This window comes from Spermophilus citellus, assembly GCF_964194105.1.
Source record: "Spermophilus citellus genome assembly, chromosome: 4".
Lineage (NCBI taxonomy): Eukaryota > Metazoa > Chordata > Mammalia > Rodentia > Sciuridae > Spermophilus > Spermophilus citellus.
In genome coordinates, this window is record NC_138185.1 from 20,901,157 (window position 1) to 20,920,510 (window position 19,354).

The window sequence follows — 19,354 nt, forward strand, 5'->3', positions numbered from 1 at the left end:
GCCCGGCTCAGGACAGGGTGGGGACAAGCAAGCAAAGCAAAACACGGGACTCCACTGAAGCTGGTGACAGAGAGGGGAAGCCCAGGCCTGGCATGGTCCCCATCCCAGCGCCCAGAGCGTGTCCCCTTGGAGCCCTGGACCACCTTCTCCGAGCCGGGAGCGGGGTCTGGGGGGCGGGCGGGGTCACATGCTGAGCGGGTGCTGGGCAGAGGCCGGCGGCGGGAGGCGGCCGCAGGCAGTCCTGTCCCCAGCGCCCGGCGGCCCTCATGCACTCTGTACAGCGGCGGGCTAGAGGCTGCAGGCCTCGGGGTCCACCGAGCGCTTCCGCAGCTCCTTGCCCGGCTTGGGCGGCGGCGGGGCGGGCGCGGCCGGAGGCGCTTCGGGCAGGTGCAGGACCGAGTTCTCGCCCGGCTGCACCCGCAGGTAGGCCTTGACCTTGTGGTGCCGGGCCTTGCCGTCGCTGAAGTCGATCACGCGACACTCATAGGTGCCCTCGTCCGTGGGCTTGACCCGCGACAGCCGGAGCTTGTGGGAGATGTTGCTGCCCACCACCTTGACCACCTGGGGGCGACAGAGAGACCGTGACCCGTCCGCCCGCGGCAGGGGCGGGGCCGGGGAGCGCCACCCGGGTCCCAGCCCAACGTGGGGACCTCGGGGACTCCCACGAGGGCAGCCAAGGTGTGCACGAGAGCGAGTTAAGTTGCAAACGAAAAGAGGAGGAAAATGAGCAGGTGGCGCCCGCCTGCAACCCCAGCCGCTCAGGAGGCTGAGGCAGGAGGACGGCGAGGTCAAGGCCAGCCTCAGCAAGAGCGAGGCGCTAAGCAACTGGGTGAGACCCTGTCTCTAAATAAAATGCAAAGTAGGGCTGGGGATGGGGCTCAGGGGTCGAGTGCCCCTGGGTTCAACCCCCAATACCCGCCTCCACCCCCGCCGAGAGAGACAGACAGACAGGAAAATGTAGAAGCGATTCCACTGGCCATCAACAGAATGGCTAACAAACCTGCGGGCCCATCAATGACACAGCGCGCAGCGTGCAGGAGCAGCTGGCCTAGCACACGAGGCCCTGGGCTCCATGGTGGAGGCCAGGTATGTAAACAACAAACTGGCTCCGCCTTCTTTTGTATGTAGAGGTTCAAAAACAGAAGGAAACCCAGCGCCTCCTCAGCCTCCTGGCAGGGGTGACTCTGGCCGCACAGGGAGGGGTGGCCTGGGGTAGTCGTCAAGGTGAAGTCCTCTCACCTGAAAGGTACTGATTCTTTAAAATAAAGACCGACTGCAAATATATCAGGACGCTATCAAGGGCCGGGGCAAGAGTGTTTTTTATGTCTGTCTTTGTAAAGCTTTGGTTTTTTGCTCGTTGGTTTTATTTGATTGGGGATTTCTTTTTTTTTTTTTTAATATTTATTTATTTAGGTTTTTTTTGGCAGACACAACATCTTTGTTGGTATGTGGTGCTGAGGATCGAACCCAGGCCGCACGCATGCCAGGCGAGCGCGCTACCACTTGAGCCACATCCCCAGCCCCAATTGGGGATTTCTTAAAAACATTTTTTTTTTAGTTGTGAGTGGACACAATGTCTTTATTTATGTATTTTTATGTGGTGCTGAGGATGGAACCCAGGGCCCCAGACGTGCAAGGCAGGTGCTGTACCACTGAGCTACAGCCCCAGCCCAGGGTTTTTAATTTGTATTTTAAAATTGAACTTAGGTACACACAGCTTGAAATTTTTTTGTATGCCTGTGTAGCAACCATCCAGAGCAAGGCATGCAACATCTGTAGCCTTCTAGAACATTCCCTGGTGCCCCTCCCTTGTCAATACTAACCCCCAACTAAGGCCAAGCACTATTGCCACTTTTATCACCAGAGCTTAGTCTTTCTGGAATTCTTTGATAGGGGATTTCTGGCTGTGTCTGGTTTCCTTGACACAACATAATATCATGAGATAGCTCTGTGTTGGATTATGTGTCTGTCAGTTCTTTTTAATTGGTGTGTACTATTCCATTGGATGACCACATAACTTGTCTATCTAGTCACCTGCTGATGGACATTTGGGTAGTTTCCAGATTAGTACTCTTACGACTAAATATGCCATGAATATAACCCTGCTGTTTTTTTTTTTTTCAATTCAAAGAGAAAAAGGAGTTGGATAATTAAGTAAGATACACCACTGGGGAAGCCGAGCAAAGGGTATAGGAGATTCTATGATCCATTTTTGCAACTTTCTGTGAGTCTATAACTCAAAATAAAAAGTTCTAGAGAAAAAGACGGGGGATGTAGCTCAGAGGTGGAGCACTTGTCTAGCATGCCCAAGGTCCTGGGCTCCATCCCCAGCACTGAAAAACAGTTTTAGAAAAGAAGAGGGGAAAGTTGAGTCTCTGGAGAGGTGGTGGGAGGGGCTTCCGTCCTTCCCGGGCCTCTTCTCATGGCTGGAAGAAGCCCAGCTCCTCCTGGACAGAGTGAGGGAGATCAGTCCCCAACATTCAGCTAGTGAGCCCCTTCCCCAGCCACTTCCTTCTAAGATCTTACATCCACTGGCTGTCTGGGGGCCTCAGACCAGGCCCAGCCCTGAGCTCTGCTGGTCCCTCTCTTCTGTGGCTACAGGCTGGCCTGTTCCTACCAAGCCCCAGCTCCCAGGGCGGGGAGCCCAGCTTTGGGCCCTGGGTGGGTGCCCCTGCTTATCACCCCAAGCCAGGGGCCAGGTAAATTGCTCATTCAGAGCACATACCCCAAAGCACCCACTTCCGGGGGGGGGGAGGGGACTGGTCCAGGAGCCCCCCACCGTGAGTGGCAGAGCTGAGGACTGAACCCAGCCTGGACTCCATGCACTCTCACCCTTGAAACTGTGTGCCAGGCCCACAAAGGGTCACCCAGAGCTGCCAGGGCCACAGGGGAGCTTCTTGGCTCCCGAAGGTGAGAGGGTTGGTGGGCTGCAGCGGGGAGCAGGGCCCAACCTCCCTTAGGCAGAGCCTTCCTGCTGGTCATCATCCCTTCCAACATGGAAAACATGGGCTGATGGTACAGCAGGAGGTACAGAGGCGGGACACAGGCAGAACTTCCCAATAACAAGCAGAGGGGAATTCTGGCACTGTCCCTCTTGGAGTGGGGGCCAAAATCAGGTGTCCCTTCCCCAGGGCCGGCCCAGTGGAGCCAACCCCGCCCTGACTCGCTCACCCCCACCAAGGGCACCGAGTGGGCGCGTCCTCAGCTCCCGGGCGAGTTAGGAGCCGCTGTTGCAAATGCGCAGCGGGAGCGAATTACCTCAACAGCTGTTTCCCTCACGGATATTAATTATCCTTCATTTGTCAACCCTACAAGGCGCTAATGGAGTAATAATGCGAGGCGCTGGGAACCGGCTCCCAGGGAGGGAGCCCGGCGCCGCCCGACGGCAGCCACGCCCCTCCCGGCCCGGCCCGGCCCGGCCCGGCCCGAGGGGCTCCTCCCCTCCGAGGGAGGCGGGGCCGGGAGCACTGCGCAGGGGCCGGGCTCTCTGACCCTGCCAGGTCCCGCGCCCCGACCTTTCGCCCGGGCTTTGCATTCAGACATTCACTCAACAAACTTAGCCAGCGCCTCCTCCCAGCTGCACCCAGCTGTGAACCAGCCACACCCAGCAGCGCCTCCAGGGCTGACGAAGGAAGCCAGAGACCAAGACGTGCAGACCTGCAGCCCCGGGGTCTACCTCGGTCAAGACACCAGGACAGGGTTGGCAGAGCGGGTCACTGATGTCCATGGAGCCTGGGCACTGCGCCAACCCTCACCCATCTCACCGACACCTCACCATCAGCCCACGACAGGGGCACGGGTAGCAAGCCCCTCGTATGGGGAAGCAGAGTGAGTCCCAGAGAGGGCTGTGGTTTTCCCAAGGCCACCAGCTGGTGACAGAGGCCAGGCCTTAGCCTCGGCCTGGGAGCCTCCTATGAACAGCCCATCTTCCCATCCCCACCTCACTTCCCAGGCCCCAGGCTCCATGTGTTGGGGAGCCCAGCCCATTGGAGGGACCCCATCATTCTGTGCCAGATATTTTTGGAGGGTAGGGGAACAGTCCGTTGAGTTTCATCATCACAAATTGCATAAAAAAACCTCCTGGCCCAGCCTCCAGTGGGCCTGAGTGGCCAGGGAGAGGGGAGGCCCCCACGGCAGCCTGGCTGTAAATCATAATCACCTGGGCACCGGCATCGACAGGCCTTCCTGGTGCAATTAAGTACCTAATTATGCTGAAAGGATGAGGCCAAGTCTTGGCCGTGACCGAGCTCAGGCTCCCTCCTGCTCACCCTCGGCCCAGGCCCCGTGGAGACACCCTGGCCAGCTCTTCCTTCCTAGCCAGGCCAGGGAGGAGGGCGGTGCCCATCTGTGCCCCTAGGGCCAACCTTGCCTCTGTGTGGCCCCCAGGGACCACGCGGGATGGGGACCAGGGGTCAGGTGCCTACCCTGCTCTGAGCCTCCATCCAACACACCCAGTTGTCTCACCAGCCCCTCGGCATGTTCAGAACCCACCTGGGGTCTCCCCAATCCTGGGCCCCGAAGGCCTCACCTGCTCCAGCCAGACCCAGCCAGGTTCATCCCTCCACAAAATCTCACCCCCCACACCACCTCTGACCTTCCTCCAAACGGCAGAACCAATCCCCTGCACTGGCCACGGAGAGGTCCACCTCCTCACATCTGGGTCACCACCCCAGCCTCTCCTGTCTCTGCAGAGCTATCTGGCCCTTTCCATCTGTTCCTCCCTGACACCAGACAGACCTGTCAAAGTGCCTCAGCCTGGAAGGCTCTCCATGGCTGCCCACAGTGGTGGACAGGACCCATGGGGACACACCCCTGCTCACCCCAGGCAGGCTCGGGCCAGCAGCTCCCCTCCTGGGTTCTGATGGCCACTCATCTGCCTTTGTGGTGTGTGGTGACTGGATGCTGCCTGTCTCCCCCCCCCCTGGCCTGGGAGCACACAGCGGGCAGGGGCTGTGCAGGTGGCCAGGGCCTTCCTGGAGGACCCTGTTTACTGTGGGTGATGAAGTCCCCCTGGGGAGGGTGGAGAATTTCTTAAAATTAGGAAATCAGAGTCTACTTTCAAAACAGAGTAAGGGGAAATCAACTTAAACTCCAGTACAGAGGACTTTAGTTAGATAAAGAGAGAAACTTCCAGAACTTGAAAATGACCAATAAGCAGAAGTGATTGTCCAAGCCGCAGGATGAGGCCCATCCCAGCGATGGAGTCCTTAGCATCTGCAGGCCACCAGGGGAGACATTGCTAGGCCAGGGGTCCCTCCCTGGGCCTGAGTTAAGTGAGATAATTCATGTAAAGTGCTCATCAAGGTTCCTGACATATGGTAAGCACTCAATAACTGTTAGCTGCTCTATTATTACTGTATTATTCTTATTTTTTCACAGATGCCTGCCCTCCCATATGAATGATCTCACTATAAGATTCTGGGCTCTTCTCCTTCCCTTGTCTGGTTTCCTTCTCACAGTAGGAAAAGGAGTCTTAGGATTCGCAAATACGTGTTAACAAGTTTCCACCCTGGTAACCCCTGCCATTCACAGCCAAACCCACAGCACTCCAAAGTGTTTTCTTCTATGGCTTAGACCACAGCTAACTTGGGAAATGGAGGCACAGGGAGGTGGCAGAGTGGAGCCAGGACGTAGCTCCTGGGACGCTAAGTGCTAACCCCACAATGTCCTCGCCATCCTTACCCTGCTTTCATTACAGCTGGGCCTTCCCAAGGTTCGCATGGTGACCCATACAGGGGTCTGGTTTTTGTTTTTGGTGGTCCTGGTGATAGAACCCAGAGCTCGTGCATGGCAGGCAAGCCCTGAGCCCCAACCCTGGCCCTTTTATTGTTTTGTTTTGGACAGGGTTTCCTTAAATTGCCCAGACTAGCCTCAGACTTTCAATCCTCTCGCCCCCTCCTGAGTCTCTGGAATTATCCGCTTGCACCACTGAGCTACAGGTCAGATGACCCCCACCCCCAGCCAGGCTCACTGAACATGACCCGCACTTCCTCCTCCAAGAACCCGGAACCCCACAGGCTCTGCCACTGCCGAGCTTATAGACTTCTCTGTTGGGTGTTTTTCAAAAGATCAAATTAGGTCACAACACTTAAAAATCAAGCCAGATCTCCCTTCAAGCCAGGCACTGGGGTGGGCCTGTAATCCCTGTGACCTGGGAGTCTGGGGCAGGAGGAACGCAAGTTCAAGTCCAGCCTCAGCACTTAGGAGGGCCCCGACTCAAAATAGAAAATAAAAAGGGCTGGGGGTGTAGCTGAGGGACAAAAGTGCCCCTGGGTTCAACGTCCCCAGTACAAAAAAAAAAAAAATCCAGGTGATATCCCATCAAGCTTGGTGTTTTTAGAAGACACGGGCATGTGAGGTCTGGGTCCCTGCCTGGTTGGGTTGCCCGTTGCCCCTGCAGCTATGGGGCCTGGTTCCCCAGGTCCCTGCCTAGTCATACACATACGCATCAGGCACGGCAGACTCGAGCCATGGTGCCGTGTCCCTGTACAGCATCTGTTACATGCACGTTGGCTGCATAGATGTGAGTGTGACTGTCACCAGTGAACATTTATGGGCACCTATTTTGTGCCGGGCTCTGTTCTAGGCCCTGGAAATGTGGCCAGGGATCAGGCAGACACAGACCCAGGCCACTGTCTCTGGGGAGAGGGACAGGGAGCAAATACACACAGGATGGATTGTATGGACAGAAATGCAGCCAGCAGGTGGGCAGAGTAAGGGCTGCAGCTGTGGCTGGGTGCAGCGGCGGGAGGGGGAGGAAGCTTTCTCTCTGCAAAGGCAGAAGGGGCATGGGAAGGGGCTGGGCGGGGGTGGGGGGTGGGGGGGAAGTGCCGTGAAGCAGGACAGGACGATTCCAGGCTGGGCGAGCAATCACGCAGAGCCTTGAAGGCCACGGAGAAGTCCAAGCCTTCTCCTGCGACTGACCACAGGAACCCAGGGTGCGGGGCGGCTGGCGGGTGCTGCCAACTCTGCGGAGTCCCTGCACCAGGGTTGGGCAGAGGTCTGCTTGAGCCTTTGCTGACCAGCCCCCCAGGGCCCCAGCTGGGGCAGGAGGGCAGGGGGTGGGGCTGGGGTGACTGCCACCCTCACACTGAGCGCACTTATTTGATTTCACTAATTAGCGTCGTTGCATTCCCCTCACGTGGGGCCCAGAAGCCTCAAATTATAATCCTCTAAATCAATTAGATTAGTGTCTCCTTTGCCTGAGCTGCTCTGAACCCACAGACAAAATCACAGAAGAGGGGGTTTCAGTAAGGGGGTGCATTCACACACACACTCAGGTCTCCATCTGCCCGGCTGATGTATTTGGGCAAGAAATGGGGCATCAGACATGGATGTGCCTTGGGCAGACGGTGACAGCCGTCAGAGGGGTGGGAGTGGAACCTAGCCACCTTGGGCTGGATGGAATTTCTGGACTTCAGCTCTGCCTAGGGCCACCCAGGACCAAGGGTACTTTGAATGTCCTTGCTCTGGCCTTCACCCACCTCTCGCCTGAGTGGCTGCAGGAGCCTCCTCTCTGACCTCCCTGCCTCCACCCTGAAGGCCAGACTCCACCCTGGTGTCCATGCTCCAAGCTCCGACCTGTGGCTCACAACAGCTTCTCCATGCATCTGTCTAAGTGGACTTAGGGTCCTGAGCTTCCCCATTTGTCCTTGGAAAGCTGGGCGCGGTGGCACACTCCTGTAGTCCCAGGGATGTGGGGGGCTAAGGCAGAGGATGGCAAGTTCCAGACCAGCCTCAGCCACTTAGTGAGGGAGCATCGCCCTCGGCAACCCAGGGGGACCCTGTCTCCAAATGAAAACAGAAAAGGGCCGGGATGTGGCTCGGTGGTTCAGCGGCCTTGGGTTCAGTCCCTAGTACAAAAAAAAGGTGAATGTCTAAGAAGGCCTCGGGGTCCTGGAGCCAGATCACCCAAGGGACCCAGGGACTCAGGGGACTCGAGATGCTGTGGCTGTCAGTCATGTGGGCCCACAGAAGCCGCTCAGTCTCATTAGGTGCTGTTGGTTCCCGAGAAGCGCAGGCGCAGCATGGCAGAGGGATGCGTCTTCTCTCCCTTGTCATTTTTTTGTGCCTGTCATTCATTCAATGAACTTGAAAAATTTCTGGCTTTTAAAAAACTGAGCAGGGCCATTTTTCCCCCTTCTGTTTTTCTTCTCCTCCATCTTCTTGCCTAACCTCCCCACAGAAATGAACCAAAAAAAAAAAAAAAAAAAAAATTAAAGTTCCTGGCGCCCTGGCCCAGAGCCCTTGGGAGAAGTCATTATCAGAACTCACACTTATTTTGGTGGCGTCCTTCCCTGCGTCCTCCTGGTGAGATGCTTTTAGCTGTGGGATGGGGGGGGGGGCAGAGAGAGCAGAGACAAGGTGTTAGTCTGGGTGGGGTTTGGGGACATGTCAAGGGTGGGTGCAGGGGACAGTTAAGATGGTGGCAGGGGACGGCTGGACGTGCTGGGTGCCAGCCGTGCTGGGGTGGGGGGGGGGGGGAAGCCTGCCAAGCCCCGTCAGCTGCGCTTCAGACAAAAATCAAAATCCTAATAGAAAGTGAGTTAGAAGAGATCGTGGTCAGCCACAGCAGAAGACGCGCAGGGCCACCCAGGCGGGAGCCGGGAGTCTTCCAGCTCCGTGTCCACTCAGGGGCAGGGGTGGGTTTCGGAACACAGGTGACGAAGGGGATGCAAGGAACTGACCACGCAGCCTGAGGGCTCGGGTCTGTTGGGGCGTTTGGGTCAGAAAGGGGTGTGGACAAGCAAAAGGGCAAGTGTCTGCTCTTGTGGCAGCAGGGCTGTTGACACCACCTGTGTCTGTCCCTGGTCCCTCTGCCTCGGGTCTGCTCGGGGAGGTGCCAGGAGGTGCCCCACGCCCATGGAGCCCCGCCCCCGCGAATCTGAGCAGGATGACCTGGAGAGACCACCTGCAGAGACCAGCCAAACTCCTCTCCCACAGGCTCTCTGGCTGCCGGTCCCCTAGGCCTGTGTGTGGCTGGAGAGCCGGGGACTGGAACGACAGCAAGGCAGAGCGTGCACTTGTGTGGACAGGGAGGTGGCTGTGAGGGCGTGGACCGCCTGTGTCCGTGTGTGGGCGCAGGCACCTGCACGCCCACCTGCGCCACCCTCACGTGTGTGAGGATGTGACTTGGGAAGCAGACCCGGGAAGAAGACACAGATGCCCGTGGTTTATCTGGGAGGCCACTGAAGACAGGCCAGTGGCAGGAGGAGACTCCAGTAGCAGCTGGGGGTTAGGGGGTGAGAGGACAGAAGGGGGAAGCTGATGGCAGGGGAGGAGGGACAGCAGGGAGGGGCGGCGGGTGGGGGTGGCTGCACCAGTCGCACTGGGGCACCTTTGCAGAAGCACAGACACTGTTAGGTGACCCAAATGAAGAGCGAGGGACCTCCAGCTCTGCCAGCCCCCCGTGCGGGCTGCTCCTAGTGCTGGCTGCCAACAGTCCAGAGGGACCCCCAGGCAGTCACAGCAGTGGTCAGGAGTGTGGGAGGTGGCCCAGGTCTGCTGTGGTGGGGATGCACGTGGAGACAGGGTGTGGGCAGTGACAGGGGTGGGCAGTGACAGGGGGTGGGCATGGGTGCTGGAGCTTGAACTTGGGAGGGGACGGGGCATCAGTGCTGCCCCGCGACTGCAGAGCCCTTTACAAAACAGCTGCCCATGACCTGGACCAGCCGCTGTCCCTCTGGCCTGGTGTCCCGTCCTGCACTGAGGGGAGGGCCTCTGTGCTCTCTGGAGGGCCCTTCCCCTGTGGCCTCTGGGGGCTCAGCCAAGGTCTCCTCCTGCCTCCTCCTAACCGTCAGCCCCCACACTGGACCCCCGTGAAGGCCGGGGGCTGGGGTAGCAGAGAGGAGCACAGCTGGGTGCTGTGGAAGGCCACAGCTGGCCCTGGGTCCCTCAAGGAGGTGGGGGCAGCGGACACCGGCCCAGGGGTCTGGGTGGGCCCCAGTGCCCAGCGGCCCAGGACGTTACCTGGTTGGAGGCCCAGGCCTGCTTGTCGGCCCAGTCCCCAGGGCTCCGCACGTACCACCACTGGATCTCCAGCGAGTAGGAGGGGGAGCCGCTGCCGCGGAAGGAGCAGGCCATCTCCACGTCCTCGCCTGTCCGCGCTGTCATGTCGTGGGGCGTCTCTGTGAACAGGGCTGTGCGAGAAACGGGGGAGGAGTGGCCGCTCAGGAACCCACAGTGCCACCGAGGGCTGCAGGGGGGTCTGGTAGGCGTGGCCGGCCTCAGGTGGGGCACCTGGCGAGGCCACTGGGGTGGGCGGAGCGTGCAGTGCCGACAAGGGATGGGGTGAAGGGGAGATCTCAGGCCCTGGATGCCACACTGTGACCTGGGCCTCTCCCCAGAGCCCGGGTGTCCTGCAGGACGGGGGCAGGGGCTGCACAGGACGTGGTGAGCAAGGAGGCCAGGAGGCCGGGAGGCTGCCTCCCCAGCTTCCCTCTGGAGCCACTCCCAGCCACCGTCAGTCATGTTCAGCCCCAAGTTGGCCCCTCCAGAGGCCGGCTCTGGGCAGGACCCCTACCACCCTCTGCGTTCACTCTGTCACCAGCGGTGGCAGCTCACCAGGCTGCACGGTCCCTGGCACAGAGTAGCCACTCTGTCTGTGTTGAAGGGAGGTCCTTCTCCATCCTCTCGGGGCACCTGCCATGGGAGCCACTCCTGCCTCCTGCGGTCCCTCCACCAGCTCCCAGGGCCGGCAGCTGGCCCGCCCAGCAGAGCCCAGCCCGGCGCCCGCCGCCAGGCACCAGAGGAGAAGGCAAATCCCCTGCGTGTGGCCCCGCGCGTCCCCGCCATATGCCTGTCTCTCATCTCCCCAAACAAATATTGTCCTGAGGTGTAATTAGAATTCTTCCCTCTTCTCGGGAGAGATCATCCCATCCTGGGAGGCGCCCGGGGCAGGTGAGGTCGTCCGTCGCACTCCCAGCCCGGTCCGCTGCCCTCCACCGCCTCCAGGAAGAGGGCGTCCTGGGCCGGGAGGGAGGGAGTCCTGGATTCGAGCCTCCGTTCTGGGGCCACCCACCTGGTCCCTCCCCAGAACTGCGGGGCTCTGGATGACCTGGGCTGACGGAGGCGCCCTGGGGAGGCTTCTGCTCGGCGCTCGAGGGGCGTCACGAGCAGTGGGTGGGGGTCTGCATCTGCAGGGCTGGCCACCGGGTGAGCAGAGCTGCTTGGTAAACGGCCTGAGTTTCCTGGCACAGTGTGTGTGGGGGGGGACATCAAGCCTGAAGGTGGATGCCTGCGCCCCCACCCCAGGGAACAACCAGCTCCCAGGCCCGGGACAGAGCCCCTCCTAGCGCGAGCGCCGCCCTGGGTGTGACCCCCAGTACAGGGCCGTGGGGAGCGGCAGCAGTCCCCCCCCAACCCCGCCCTGGCCATCACACCAGGACCACTACTTCCAGGGCCACAAACCCGGGCTCCCTCCCCGCCTCGTCCCCTTACGTCCCAGGTTTGGTCTCCAGCGAACCCTGTGGCTTTGCCCCCTGCCCGCCCCAGAGGTATTTTGGCAAAACACAATCAGCCCCTGAGCCGCTCCACTCGCAGCTCTCTCATAGTATCCTTCCTCCCCAGATGAAGCCCAGGTCCTCACCGTGGCCGCGGAGGCCCTCGGGTTGGGCTGCTCTCTGGTGTGACTACTCCGTCCCTCACTCAATCTAGTCCCAACTCAGTGTTTTCCTTGCTGCTCCTTGAGCACTACCGTGGAGATCCTACCTCAGGACTTTGGCTGATCCCCCTGCCTGCAACACTCTTCCCCTAGATCCCCACGTGGCTCCCTCCTTCCTCTGCGTCAGAACTCTGCTCTTCTCCTCCGGGAGGCCTACCCTGACCACCTCATTTACAATGGCAGCGCCCCAACCCAGCTCTTTAAGTCACCCTGCCCTTCTAACAGGATCAGTGCTGGCCAGGAGGGAAATGGTCTGTATCTGAACTCAAATAGCCACCAGCCACATATGTCTATTGAGCACTTGAAGTGTAGCACCAGCCGAGTAATCCTAGAAACTCAGGAGGCTGAGGAAGGAGGATTGCAAGTTGAAGGCCAGCCTTAACAATTTAGTAAGACACTGCTTCAAAATAAAAAATTAAAAAAAGGACTGGGGATGTAGCTCAGAGCTCAAGCACCCTTGGGTTCAATACCCAGTAGAAATAAAGAAAGAAGAAAGGAAGAAAGAAAGAGAGGTGGGTAGCCGGTTGGTGTGACTGAGGACCTAAATTTTATTTGATTTTATTGAAATCAATTAAACTTCAATGCAAATAGCCACTAAGTGGTCGTGGCTACTGTACTGGACAGGACAGCTAATACGCTTGGTTCACTTAGGTTTCACCTGCCCGCCCTTCCAGGAGGCAGCAGATGCTTGTCTTGTCTGCGGATCTACCTCTATTTACAGGGAAAGTGCCTGGCACATAGTAGGTGCTCAGTGGATGCTTTTGGATGAAGGAATGAATGGTGGGCATGTCTGGGCAGAGAGGGGCAGCAGGTCCAGAGCTGGCCGCACGCTGGGCATCCTGGGCCAGCCTTCTCCGGAGCCCCCGAGGCTCACCTGTACCTGGGCCCACAGAGCACCTGGGGCCACGAGTGAGTCCTTGCCCCGGCCTTGGGACAGTCTGCCGTGACCCTGGCCCCTCTCCCCAGAGCTTTGCAAACACGAGGAGGAGAGTGGCAAGGCCCCCAGCTAGATCTGAGGTGGCCAGGAGTGTGACCCTGGCTGGCAAAGAGACAGGAGGGACATGGTTGTGATGTCCTCCAAGTGCCACAGAAATCAGAAAGTACCACGGTTCCCCTCCCACGGTGGGGAAGAGGGGCTGGAGCTCAGCTCAGGATCCCAGGCCGGTGAGGTGACCATGGTGCTTCAGGAAGTGGGAGAGCCGGGGAGCCCCGCAGGCAGGACGGTGCTGACGCGAGTCTCAGGACTGACTGAAAACCCTGACCAGGCCCACGGGTTCCTTCCACTACCTCAGAAAGCAAGGCTCAGAGAGGGCAGTGTCTGCCCTGGAGTCGCTCAGCATCCCGGGGTTAAGAGGCTGGCCCTGGGCTCGGAGTTTGCCAGGTCCTCTCCCTGGAAACAGCCCTGAACCCTGCAGCCTGGGGTGGACAGGACAGGACAGGACCCATCACACAGCTGCTTCTCCACCTGAACCCGGCAATGGCCATTGAGGGCTGCGCTGCCCAGCGGGAACAGAATGGGAGTCCCTCCAGGAGACACAGAGGGAACAGTCCCCTTCTAGTCGTCACAAAGAGAAAAAGTAAAAAAAAAAAAAAAGGGAAATTAATTTTAATAATGTATTTTATTTAACCTGAGTTATCAAAATTATTATTTTAACATGTCATAAAAATTACTAATGAGACATTTTACATTCTTTTCTCGTGCTGAGTCACGAAAGTGGAGAGTCCTCCCTGCTCCCCGAACATCTCAATTTGGACCCGCCACCTTCCCGGTGCTCGGGGCTAGACCTGCAGACGTCCCAGCAGATGGTCAGCAGCACCAGCCCCAGTGGCCTCCCGAGCGCCACAGCTCAGAGGGGACAGCGTCTCAGAGGGCACAGCCTGCCCAGCACCAGGCAGCAGCGGAGGGGACTCAACCCCAGGCCCCCCACTCCAGCCCTTGCTTTCCCCAGGGGACTTGGGGCTCTTTCTGAAGCGGAGCAGCCCTTCACCTTGCTGAGTGACAGCCTGCTGGGCACCGCAGCCGCGGAGTCTGTTCCACTGCCCGCTAAGGCCGGGCATCAGGGGCATTTCACCCAGCCAGGGGCTACCGGGGGGCTTCCCCGAGGAGGCGTGACCCTGCCGTGACCCCACTGGGCAGGTGGTCATATCAGGGAGCAGGTTCCTGGGCCTCGGGGGAGCCAGGCTGCAGGTACAGCCACCAGCTGTCCCACCCACTGGGCTACCCTGGCCTTAGAGTCTCCCAGTGTCCCCTGACCTTGCCAGGAGCACCCAGGTGGGGTGGGGTGGCCCCTGAGAATCCCCTGGGCTCCAACCTGGTGGCCAAGGGGACGCTGTGCTGCAGGACAGGCAGGGAAGCCGGGGTGCTGGCCATCGGTTGCCTGCAGGGACATAGGGAGCCCTGGACAGGGGACAGGGATGCAGGAGGGAGCCCGTCTCTGCCCACAGACCTGCTGTGTGACCTGGGAGCACCCGGCTCCTGAGCGTCCCTCCTGCTCTGTATAATGGGGGTCCACCCTGATAGCCCGGAGCCCTGGCCTGTGTCCTGGGGGTTGGTGTCTCTGCCTTGGAGGGCTTCCTGGAGGAGGGGGCACGAAGCCAGGCCGGGAAGGCTGGGCACACGCCACCAGGAGAGGCCAGGGGCAGGGTGCCAGGCGAGTGGACACCATGAGGAACGTTGGTGAGAATCGGAGCCGGCTGCCCTGCACCTGCTGCCCAGGCACCTGCTGCAAGGCCAGCGCCCCATGCTCTCCCGTTGGACAGAAGAGGAGAGCAAAGTCAGAGAAGAGGTTCGCAGACAGCTGCCCTTGGCCCCTAGGCCTGACCTGCCATCGTGACCAAGATCCCCCGGGCTCAGCTTTCGGGCTCGGGTCTGCCTCGCCCCACAGAGCTCTGCACCAGCTCCCCTGCAGCCAACCCCGGCTCAGCTCCTCCCGGGACCTGTAAGGCCGTGGCACCAGCCCAGGACTGGGGGTTCCCGGCGACCATTGATGATGCTGACAGCGAGGCTGTGGCAATAATAATAATCCTGAAGAAATATAAGCCACTTGTTTTGCACCCGCCGCAGCGCCAGGCTCTTACACAGATTCCCTCCTGCTCCCAGCATGGCACTCAGTACGGTGGGGTCCTTATTATCCCTGAATTAGATGGGGAAGCCAAGGCTCAGAGAGGTTTAGTGACTTGCCCAAAGCCACAGAGCAAGTGAGTGGTTAAATGAACCCAGACAGGGAACCTGTAACCTCTAGACCTTCCTCAGGACCCTTCCCCGTCTTCCCTGCAGCCACCCAGCCCCCAGCCCCACAGCAGCATCAGAGCCAAGCTGGGGACACAAAACCTCTCCCTGCCAGATCCCCAGGTGACTCCCGGCCCAGGGGCTGCTGTGGTCATGGATTTGGGAGAAGGAGGGGTTGTGCCCTCTCTGAGCCTCTGTTTCTTGACCTGAGAAAGGGGAGAATGAGAGGCTGATGAGAAACAGACACAAGGTGACACATGCCTCGTGCCTGGCACACAGTAGGTGCTCAATCAATAACACTCTCTCATCTTCTCACTCCCAAATTCCTACATAACCAGGAAGAGCTTATTTTTGTTTGTTTGCTTGTTTTGGGTTCTGGGGGTTGAACCTAGGGGTGCGTTCCCACTGAGCCACGTCCCCAGCTCCTTTTACTGTTTATTTTGAGTCAGGGTCTCCCTAAATTGCTGAGACTGGCCTCTAACTTCAATCCTCCTGCTTCAGCCTCCTGAGTCACTGGGATGACAGGTGTGCACCACCATGGCTGCCTTCCAGAAAGATCTTCAAAGATGCTTCCTTTTTGCTTCAGCAGATGGCACGGTGGCACAGCATCTGTATTTCCCCGGGGCCAGGGACCTCTCCCACATAGCTCCGTCTTCCTCTCTGGCCGCCTTTGCTCTACCACCTCCACCTCCCAGAAGCCCCTGGACTCCTGCAGGCCCAGGGCGTCTGTCCCCGTGGGCAGCAGCAGCCTGGCCCCCGGGCTCACTCCACCTCTGCTGAGATTCCCATCCCCGACGCCCTGGTCAGCCCCACATCTCCTCTCTGCCTCTGCCCGGCCTCCCTGTCCTGCTCTTGGGGTCTTGGTGTGGGGCCCCCTGGGGGCCTGCAAAGGACGGTCCCCAGACAGCCAGCAGCTCTGCGGAGGAGAAGCGGGCTCCCAGGGATGTTGGGGACAAGGCAGATCCTTTTCCAGAAAACTAAGACAGAGGAGGGGTCCAGCCAGGGAAGAGTGTGGCCTGCGGCCTCGGTCGCCCCTCGGTCCTCCCCCTGGACCACACTGAGATGCTTGGGCGCCACGCCTCCAGGACGGACGGATTCACAGAGTCCAGTCCATCCCCAGCGCAGCCCCAGAGGAGGGCGATTCTGACCTGAGCCACCCCAGGGCGCCCTGAGGACCGAGGCCAAGGGAGTGAGCCAGCAAAGGAGGTCCCCAGCACCGTCAAAGGGAGGGCAGGAGGAGGGGGTGGGCACCAGGGCTGGGGACAGAGCTGCTGTTGGAGCTTCCCCCTGGGGTGACACAGGTCCTGGCGATGGCAGCAGAGCCACTGTCTGCACCTGTCACCACCAAACAGGACACCCAAAGACCGTGAAAATGGGGCTGGGGAGGCGGCTGGGGGCAGCCACTTGCCGGGCATTCATGAAGGACATGGTGAAAATGTAATCCCAGAGACCGGGAGACTGAGGCAGAAGGACCACAGGTTCAAGGCCAGCCTCAGCAATTTAGGGAGACCCTGTCTCAATGTAAAAAAAATGAAGAGGGCTGGGGCTGTAGCTCAGTGGTGGAGCACCCGGGTTCCAGCTCCAGTACCCCAAAAGAAAAAGAAGAAAAGGTAAAAATGCTAAACTCTGTTGTGCATATTTTAAATTTATTCTAATTAGTTATACATGACAGTAGAATGCACTTTGATACATTAGATATAAGTGGAGCATAATTTCCCATTCTTTTGGTTGTCCATGATGTAGAATCCCACCGGTCACATTGAGTTATATGTGTACATAGGGTAGTAGTGTCTGACCCATTCCACTGTCCTTCCTTCCCCCCCTCCCCCTTCACTCCCCTGTACCTAATCTAAAGTAACTCCTTCTTCCCTAGACCCTCCCCCTTATTTTGAATTAGCATCCACATATCAGAGAAAACATTTGGCTTTGAGGTTTTGGGATTGGCTTATTTCAAATGGATAAAAAATGTGTGTGTGTGTGTATATATATATATATATATATATATATATATATATATATATATATATGATGGAATATTACTCAGCCTTAAAGAAGAATGAAGTCATGGCATTTTCTGGTAAATGGATGGAGCTGGAGAATGTCATGTGAAGGGAAATAAGCCCATTTTAGCACTACTTTTAAAAAGGCCCCAGGGGCTGCCCTGGGCCAGAAGTGGGGTTTCCACACAACAATGTAACAATTTCCTGATTCGTGTCTAGACCCCTCTCTGCATTTCCCTGAAGCCTGTGTTCAAACACGTCCTCCTGGCGAGGTCCTCCCTGTGCCCACTTTCTGTTCCCTTTGCCGTGTCCCATGTTTTTCTTACCCTTCACACCCACCTGCTCTGTTGTGCTTATTTATCTCATTTCTGTCTGTCTTCCAACTGGAGCGCCCACTCTTTAAGGACTGTGGACCTGGGTCTGTTTACAGCTGAAACAATGCCAGGTACATAGCAGGTGCTCAGTGAACACAGGCAGCAGGTCCAGCAGCCGGACGGGGAAGGACCCCATTTCCCCTCTCTGGGCTGCCTAGGGGCCTCTGGAAACCCCTCACTTGGGCCCAGCTGGGAAACTGCTGGCTCTCGGGGTCACGGTCAGTCTCCCAGGCTGGACATGCAAAGCCTGCAGGCCCTGGCTATGCCGGACTCCCTGGGTGGCCACTCTGGCACTCAGCAAGAGCCAAGATGGGGGAGCTCAGGAAGGCTGTTGCATCTTGAGATGGGCAGGCTAACGTGGAGAAGCTAGAGCGTCCCTCTTTTTCTGGTACTGGGGACTGAACCTAGGGCTACATGATCACTGAGCCACATCCCAAGTGCCACTCCCCGTTTTTGAGACAGGATCCTGCTGAGTTGATGAGGGTGGCCTCAAAACTTGCAATCCTCCTGCCTCAGCCTCCCTCCCAAGTCACTAGTATCACAGGGATGCACCAACCACGTCCAGCAGCTTTCCTCCTCTTGAAGAGGAAGTCATTTGGAAAAACGCTTAAGGAACCTCCGTGTGCCCTGGCAGGAGGAAGCCCGGCCCGCAACAGGAGCTGGGCCCTCCCTGCTGCAAGTAGTGAAGGCTTAACCCTGGGGACCCTCCCCCTCCCCCAGGCCACGCCCTCTTCCAGGCTCCCCAAGGTGTCTCCGACCTTGCCCAGTCAGGAAGGCTCTGGGAGGAGGGAACACGTCTCACCTTGGAGGCTGACAGGGCTTGATGGTCGGGGAGACTCAGAGGAGGAAAGGGTGCCAGAGAGAGGGCTTCCTAAATCCAGCCTCTGGGGACCACCTCCACCGTTTCCACAGGCTCCCTGGACCACCTGCACTAGTATTTGCTTAATATTTATTTTCAAAGCATCTTTCCCTTTTTACTTAAATAAATTCAGCTTAAAAGGAGGCTTTTATTACGGCCATAAACCGAAAATCAGCATCACTTGCCATAAACAGAGGGCGACTGTAAAAATCAACACTATGACAACCAAACGGCATTCGTGAATCCCAGCCAGGGAAGGAGGCCCGCGGAGGGCCTGGGCCTCCACCCCAACTTTTCCCATTAACAAGGATATTGGCAAAGATGCGGTGTCAAGTTCAGAGCCAGCCCCCAGCAGAGACCTTCTTTTTGATCCAAAGGGGCCTGGGATGCAGGTCCTGTTGATGTGTGGACGCCATCCGGCGCCCACCACCATCCCAGCCTGGCCACCCCTGGCCACCAGCCCCAGGATGCATCCCCAGTTCCCACCTCCAAGGCCCTGCCCACTCTGGACCAGACACCCAGAGGCCTCCTGAGTCCGGCTGATCCTTCCTGTCTCTGTCCCCTTTGTGCCCCCTGCACCTGCACCAGGTGAGGACAAGCCTCCATGAAGGAATAGAGCAGCCCAAATGGATACCTCAGAAGTGAAGTGGGGGACTCCTCTGCAGTCGGAATGGTCAAACCAAGGAAGCCACTTTTTTTTTTTCTGGCCCTGGGGATCAAACACAGGCCCACTTTACCATGAGCTACATCCCTAGCCCTTTGTGGTTTTTTATTTTGAGACAGGGTCTCACGATGTTGCTGAGATTACGGGCGGGCACCACTATGCCTGGCTCAGGAGAATCACTTCTTGAGAAATCAGGCTTCACTCCAGAAAAATGGAGAAAGAAGGCTGTGTGTGTACTGGAACAAATGTGGAAATATTATGGAGCAGAAGACAGAATTCATGAATTTTGAACGAACTGGGATACATCAAAGAAAGGCTGCCCCTGGGGGGAGCTATTTGCTCTCCTGCACAAGCAAACAGACCAGGTGGGGGCTTCCTGTCCCTCCAATCCAGGGTGCCTCTCTGCAGCCTCCTGTTCCTCAGAAGTGTACCCCTTGGCCCCCAACACACATCCCCACCTGTGAACAGGAAATGTCAGTTTGTTGACCAAAGTGGGAAAGGGACCAGGAGGAAGGCAAGAGGCTGGGGAAGGGGGAGCCCAGGCTGCGCAGGTGAGGACACAAGCT

The 19,354-nt window shown here is 58.1% G+C and overlaps 1 protein-coding gene across 1 annotated transcript in view; it reads right to left on the reverse strand.

Moving 5' to 3' along the window:
* Positions 1 to 212: 212 nt before the first annotated feature.
* Positions 213 to 19,354, reverse strand: part of VSTM2L (V-set and transmembrane domain containing 2 like) — a 31,017-nt gene continuing 11,875 nt past the window's right edge. The window contains exons 2-4 of the mRNA XM_081292285.1: positions 9,970 to 10,139; positions 8,275 to 8,325; positions 213 to 561 (exon numbers count right to left, since the gene is read on the reverse strand). Coding sequence (XP_081148411.1) covers positions 289 to 561; positions 8,275 to 8,325; positions 9,970 to 10,139 — 494 coding nt within the window. The 3' untranslated portion in view covers positions 213 to 288. The remainder of the gene's footprint in view (positions 562 to 8,274; positions 8,326 to 9,969; positions 10,140 to 19,354) is intronic.